This window comes from Rhinopithecus bieti, unplaced genomic scaffold, assembly GCF_001698545.2.
Source record: "Rhinopithecus bieti isolate Rb0 unplaced genomic scaffold, ASM169854v2 scaffold_32264, whole genome shotgun sequence".
Taxonomy (NCBI): domain Eukaryota; kingdom Metazoa; phylum Chordata; class Mammalia; order Primates; family Cercopithecidae; genus Rhinopithecus; species Rhinopithecus bieti.
In genome coordinates, this window is record NW_016813984.1 from 218298 (window position 1) to 226115 (window position 7818).

Genomic DNA, 7818 nt, shown 5'->3' on the forward strand with positions numbered 1-7818 from the left:
AGTACTACAAGGCTACAGTAACCAAAACAGCATGGTACTGGTACCAAAACAGAGATATAGACCAATGGAACAGAACAGAGTCCTCAGAAATAATACCACACATCTACAGCCATCTGATCTTTGACAAACCTGAGAGAAACAAGAAATGGGGAAAGGAGTTTCTTAAATAGCAATTTTGTTTTCTATACCACTCGCTCCCTTAGTGTCTTGGAGAAGGTCTCCAATTACCTTTATGGAGTTGTAAAAGTGCATTTTTTCTTTTTTTCTGAAGCTGCTGCTGTATTTATTCTGGGAATCACCTTTTAATTACAAACTCTCCTTCCACAAAGGGGTAAGGAGCAAAGACCACAAACTGGGTGAAGTGGTAGATGAACATCTAATGATCCTAATAGAGGTTTGTGAGCAGGTCTGTATTTAATGTGGAATCGATGCTGGAGGGCCAAGCACACCTGGGCCTCCTCCATTATTATTTTGCTGTTCCAATGTGGGAGGCAGCCCGGCAGTATAAAAGGTGGCAGAAGAGGCAGGACACACATATGGATGGAGCCACACCTTTCTGCACTGTTGCAGATACTCCTTGGACAGCTTTCTGAACAACTGATAGAGATTGTCAAAATGATGTTTTGTAGGCTTTAAGTCAACAATGACTCTTTTACTGGCTTTAACAGAAAATCGGGTGGTGATGGAAGAGAGTATGATCTGAAGAGGTCCAATGGATATTTATCTGCCTTGCTTACACTTTTACTATAATCATTATAACAAGCTGGACACCAGCTCTTCGTCAAGTGATTATCATTTATATTCACTAACCTTTACAATACTCTTGCAAACTAGATATTATTTATCCCTGTTTTACAGATGAGAACCGTGAGGCTAGGCGATGTTATAATGACCCAAGGTCACACAATAAATGGATTGGGACACTGTCTACTTGGTTTTAAAGAGGAAGTCCTTTTCTCTTTTTGTTAGCCACACGGCCTCCTTATATGTAACCAATCCTTCTACCCATCTTTAAAAAGTTCAGGGTGGTCAGTCTTTTAAAGTAACTTTTCATTTTTTATGGCTTATAAAATGAATTTATAATCAAAACCAAAATTGATAATGGTTTTAAATTCTTCTGATTTTTCTACCTGTAAAAGTTTGTATAGATCAAGATCATTAAAACCTCATGTCAATCTTACTGCAGGAAAATGGGTTACAAGATTGACCATAAACCTTATACTGTCATTCTAGCAGGTGTAGGACCAGTATGAAGAGGGAGGAAGTCACGAATTCCTAAGTTTTTATTGGATAACTTTAATTTTTGTTTTGAACATGCAGACATTTTGATTATGCTGAAATTTTACTTCAACAAAATGTAGCAGAAAGTGCTGTGGGTGCTAGCTGGAAAGTGGGTCCCTGATTCGATCCCATAAACCTGGATTTGGTCTCTGATGGCAGGGCTCCGGGGCTTAGGGTGAGACAGCCTGGTCCCTTGGGAAAGGTGCCCGAGCCTCCCTCTGTTGTAGGCAGTGTTGGGCTCCATAGGTGAACCGGGCAGTCATCACATTCTGCATCAGCTGCGCATCATTGTGCTCCAGGAGCTCGACTAATAGGACTATTTTAAACTCTTCGAGGATAGAGATGACCTTATTTGGTGCTTTGCTAAAGGTACAGACTCTCATACTTTTTCTTTCTCTTTCTTTTTCCATTCCACAGATGAACACAATGACGTACAGAAGAAAACCTTTACCAAATGGATAAATGCTCGATTTTCAAAGGTAACCGACACTTTCAAAAACTTTGATGTTCAGATGCCTCATTCTGATTGAAGGAGTTTGATTGGAAGTGCAGTAAATTTTCCCCAGGAAATGTCACCTAGCAGAAGTCTTCTGAGTATGCAGATACATTTATTCTTCTTTTATTCTCTTCTAAAATACATTTAAATGGAAATCCTCACATACATAGTTTATGGGACGCTATTGACTTTTACCTGGCCTTCTCCAGATATTTAAGGCAACAATTAGCTGCTTTCGATTCTGCAAATCCTGGGTACATCTGGGAAAGGATATATCATTGGGAAAATTTTTGTGTTCTCTTGGTTAAGAGGATGATGATTTCATTTTGCCTGGTTAAAACCAAATGTTATCATTCAGGCAGTCTTTCTACCCTGTCAAAATATTTATGGATTTTATTCTTGTGGATGTGGCTAATAATATTTATCTGCCACGTGGTTTTATTTTGTGTGTGTGTACTTCCTTAATTCCACTCCCCCCCGCAAAGATCTGCTCTTAGCATTTCTAACCATTTAGAACATAATCAATGCTTTGAGCAATAATTTTTCTTAGGGGCAGACCATGCTGAAGAGAGGAATTGTCAGTGCTATTTTCAAATCTGTTCTAATATGATTATCTATTAGTTATTGGTGTTGGAATTTTGTGCACTAAGCCTCAGGTGGGAAGAGAGTTTTCAGGGTAACAGATTGTGTTACTCTTCTATAGCAAGATGAAAAATAGAAGTTTCTCAGAGAAACACTGTTATGGTCTTTTAAATAGTATAAAAGCTATTTTAATGAAGACTTGCTTTTCAAAATTTTTGGTTGCTTTTCGAAAGTTGTAAAGGTCAGGGAGACAAACATTGGTATTTCCTGAGGAAAAAATGAGGATATCTTAAGGTTAGTTTGAGTAGCAGCATAGTTTAAAAAATGCCACACATCCCAATATTTATAGTTGGTTATTTGATTTCACTGCTTCTTAGGCTTTACAAGTTTATCTTGAGGGATATTTTATCTTGCCTGTGAGTATGTAAGGAATGTGAAAATTAACTTTAACAGAGGGTTAAAAATATAGAGAATTAGAACATAAAGGTGCTTGCATAATTGGCAGTTATATGTGTAGGATTATTCCAAATAACATGTAGGCATATTTTGGTACATTTTAATTTGTTTTATTCCAGAGACACAGGTAACATACGTGCATCTCGGGCTTGACATGAATAAAAACTTTTGAACTATTCATCTGCATGTGACCATTTTCCAGAGAATGTAGTTTTAGTAACTGGGAGTCTGGATATGAGGTGCTTTATTCCAGTGGTTTCATGATTGCTCATATAAGTAAGATTATTCATCCTGGTTATTCACAAGGATAACACGGTAATTGTTTAGATAGAACAAGTGAAGCAGTTTTTAGCAGCTTAATTTAGTCTTTGGGGAAGAATTGCCTTAGAACTAATTTTGAAGATTGTTTTGAAAGCATTAAACTTGGTAGACTTAAGTTTAGAGAGCATTTGAAACTGGGTAAATTACTTTTTATCTATTTATGACAATGGAGAGCAATAGGTAGTACGATAGAACATGAAAAGGGTTTGCAGAGGAAGAGAGATGAGAACTGAGAAAGAATAATTGAAAAGAAAGTTCTCAATTTTTATGGCGGGTCATTGACACCTTTAAAAATACCTCAAATAAAACAAACTCTGGTAGTACCAGACTAGTTTATTAAATGAACTTGATATTTGAATTTGTACATTTATAATGTCTATTATTTTGCAATATAAATGAGGTATTTAAGTCCCATGTAAATTGTTTGCCCTGGGATGTTTGTATTTCTTACCAAGCTACTAGAAAAGACTTGGTAATTTTTTATCATTTTTAGTAAAAGTTATAGTTATGGAACACAGAACTTTTAGCTAAAAGTGTCTGTATTAGTATTTGGAGATGGTAGTTTCTGAGCTCAGTTTCTGTGTTAGTGTTTGGAGATGGTGTTTGGAGAAAAACTACCAAAAGCGGGATGACTCTGAAAACTTTTATTTTCATCTAGCAAGAAATCAAAACCTAGAAGGAATTTATCTGAGAAATTATGAATATTTGGAGATGGGAGGCTCATGGCAGTGACACTAAATATTCACATTATTTTTTCTTTCCTCTGGCTGTCTTAAGACCATAAGCTGAACTGCTTCCAATTGGGGATAGTGAAAGAGAGAGTAACACATTTCTAGACCGGGAGATTTCCATAGACTCCCATGTGGCTTAACCCTTGCTGAGCTGGGGAAAGACTGTATTCGTGCCTGGTATTACTAGGTAATGCAGAGGCTAGAACAAGAAAAAAAAAATCCCATTGAAGGGAATGAATTTTTTAAAATCCATGTCCTTTGGTACATTGTGGTGAGCTTTACAATATAATTTTTCAGTGGGTCCACTACTCCCCTACAGTGTGGGTTCCTAAACAGAGCAACAGGGCCCCTGTGCTGAGAAATCTAAACAGACACTGATGGCACCTTCTGCCATTTAGGAATTTGTTTTAAAACAGGCATTTGTCTGGATATTTCCTTTGTGGCCTCCTTCCCATCAAAAGTCTCAATCAAACATCGAGTCTTGTTAATTCTAATACGTACATATATTTGAAATTGTCCACTTACTCTACTCTATGTAGAGTGACATGTCTCTTTTCTAAGTCATTGTTACTGGTGTTGGAAAAAATGATGAGAGACTTTACAATGGGCAAGAAAGACTAGTGGGTATCCCATTAGCTCAGGCATCTGAATTATCTCTGCCTTTAATTATTTTTGAGCTACGTTACAACTAGGTAAGTTGTGGAAAATAGGTATGCAAATGATTCTTATCCATAAAAATGAAAATTATTTGGAAAGCAGTTAATTATTGCTCCTTGGATAGACCAGTTTTTGCATCTATTGCAAATCTACTTCAGTTTTCATCTTTCTTGTATAAAACATGTGTTTTTAAAAATTTTCCCCTGAACTGGTTGTAACACCTTATTGGGTCCCTCATTAATTAATGAGTTAAATAAAGTCTTTGACACACATTATTATCACATTGGTTTGAGAGTAATAACTTTACCTTGTTCGAAAATTATCCTTGAATACATGGACCACTGTGAGAATCTGCTAATTGGTTCTTCATTCCCCCCACCTTCTCCATCTCCCTATCCTTTTTTTTTTCTTTTTTCTTTTTTTTTTTTTTGAGACAGAGTCTTGCTCTGTCGCCCAGTCTGGAGTGCAGTGGTGCAATCTTGGCTCACTGCAGCCTCTGCCTCCCAGGTTGCAGCGATTCTCCTGCCTCAGCCTCCCTAGTAGCTGGGAGCATGGGCGCATGTCACCACGCTCAGCTAATTTTTGTATTTTTAGTAAAGATGGGGTTTCACCATGTTCGCCAGGCTGGTCTCGAACTCCTGACCTCAAGTGATCTGCCTGCCTCAACCGCCCAAAGTGCTGGGATTATAGGCGTGAACCACCGCACCTGGCCTCCCCTTCCATTTTCAAGAGAGTATCTATAGTGTTTATAAAGGGTAATCCTGAATACGTTTTTCTCTTCTGTAAGCTCTTTCATTGGGTGCCCATTGTCCTTTTTTAAAAAAACAAAATTAAAAATTGAAATTGTACATATTTTTGATATATAGTGTGATGTTTTGGTCTTACTTAGTTCTTAACACTCTAAATAGCTACCTCCCAATTTACTCCTAATTTTATTGTACTTTCCTTTCGCTCCCTCTTTATGCTCCAGCCACACTGTCTCTGGTTACCATCCCGGTGGGCCCTTCCTGGCCTTTGCACATAGTCCTTTCTCTATCTCTTCCTGGGCAGCTCCTACCCTTCCTTCTTGCCTGAACTTAAGTGTTGCTTCCACAAGGATCTCTTTTCTGAGCTTCCAGACTAGGGTAGAAGAGCTGTATACTATCGAAGTGTTATGATTTTAAGCACTTACCATACTGTAATTTAAATAGTTGCCAGTCTTTTTTCCTAAGTTAGGCATAAGCTCTGTGGGTGCAGGGACTGTCTATTTGCTCATTGGCCTACCTTTTGGCATTTAGTAGGTATCCAGTAAAGTATTTGTAGGCTTAATAAATAAATGAATGACAATGACATAGACATACATTGGATATGCCTAATTCTATATATTCACAAGCCACTTGGGGATGGTTGCACTGGAAAGAGACAGGAGTAGAGTTTAGGACTGAGTGCAACATGGCATGAATTGTGCTATGTCCTGGATATGAATACAATGCATGAGGGCTTTTGCTGCGTTATTCATAAAAATAAGCAAATCCAGCTATCCAAACTTTCCCTATTTAGCTGATTTCTTGGAGTTGTGCTGCAGTGATTGTTAAATGACCACTTGCACTTAATGTATATTATTGTTTTATTTACCCAATACAATTCTTCACATAGGATCTAACTACTACATTCACTGTGAAGAAAAATAAGACTTAAGGCCAGCACAATTCTTTTCTTGATAAGGGATTTGGTAAAGAACTTGACAATAATATTGGTCTAAAACCATCTTTTAATTTGTAACTGTATATGAATATACAGTAACCAAGACAGCACTCACTCAAAATACGTATTCTTTTTGCCGCAAATCCTTGTTAACATATCATAGAGTATACGGTGCTCTGGAATTCAAGGATCCTGAGAAGTCATAGTGTACAGTAAATTATGGCTCTTGGATTTTTAAAAGTTATGAAGAGCTCAAAAAAGTGATTATCTAAAAAAAAAAAAAGCAAAAAATTAGGAAATTAAACACTTATTTCTGGATATCCTGCTTATTTATTTATGACCTCAGGCAAATTATTAGTCAAATTTTTCAGGTCTCTTGGTCTACATTTCTATAGCCATAAGACACAATTGATCATTATTACCTGCCTTATATCGTGAAGAAATATTGAGGCATTGCTGTGAAGTGTATAGGAGATGATAATTACTTAGGAATGCAAAATAAAAAACCTATCAGATACCTTGAATTTGTGATAGTCCTGATCTGTGGATCTGTGCCACACATATAAACAGAAAAGGGAAAAAGCATTGGCTCATTAAGCCCATGTTCTTCCACTGTATGGTGTATATGACTTGAGTTTTTTGCCCCTTCTAAATTTCAGAGCCTCTGGTTTGTTAGCCGGCCGGTCTCCCAAGGCAGGCAGCAAAGGCCTCATTGCTTTGCTGTTGGGAAATTTGCTCTGACTTTGAGCCTGCATTTTCTTTGGCTGACTTTCAGAGCTGCTCATCTGGCAGAGCTGAAAACATACAAATTGCATAAGTTATTTTATCAATTTGGTGAGACAATTCTCTAAAGTGGCTTCACAAATAAAGGTTAGGTAGAAAATATGCAAACTTAGAAATGCTGAACTTGAGTTTGTGCAAATTTCTGCTTTTCTCTTTTCTAAGACACAGATGAGACAAGTTTTCATGTAAGTTACAATTCCAAATTTGAAATTTAAATTGACAGAACCTAAGAGAGAAAAGCTATGAAGCATTTTTTTTTTTATGAATTCCAATATGGAGAGCTATTAAGATGCTTTCCTTTAGGAGACAATGAGACATTGCTTTTAGATATTGTTTTTCTACTTTCTTCGTGTTGGAAGTTAATGATCACTAAAATAGGGGTGGGAAGAGATGAGGAGAGAGATTTGTACAGGAGGTGCAATAAAAGGAGCCCAAACCCTTTTCCACCTCTAGGTGTTCAGTCTTCTCTTTAGTACTATAAACAGGCTGACAGGCTTCCTATGTGACAATAAATACCATCTGTAGTACAGGCTTGAGCTTGAAGAGCTACACACTGGGTCTGCCATTGGTTTATTTCATGCATATGCATATGGCAACTCAACTGATTGCTTTAGGAGCCATACACATTCAAGTGGTTCCTTAAAAAGAAATGTGAATTTGTGTGTATTCACTAATACCTCTAAAAAGAAAACAAAAAAATATACTCTATATTCTTAAACACCAGCTTCCAGATATACTTTGGCTATACTTACGGAAGCTTTGTTGTTGTTGCTGTTTGTTTTGTTTTCATTCAATTTGAATTTTTTTTTTTTTTTTTTTTTTTTTTTT

At 37.0% G+C, this 7818-nt stretch overlaps 1 protein-coding gene across 1 annotated transcript in view; it reads left to right on the top strand.

The window, feature by feature from the left end:
- UTRN (utrophin) overlaps positions 1-7818 on the top strand; it is a 604813-nt gene that overhangs the window by 129279 nt on the left and 467716 nt on the right. Inside the window, exon 3 of the mRNA XM_017849334.1 lies at positions 1699-1760. Within this exon, the coding sequence (XP_017704823.1) occupies positions 1699-1760 (62 nt within the window). The remainder of the gene's footprint in view (positions 1-1698; positions 1761-7818) is intronic.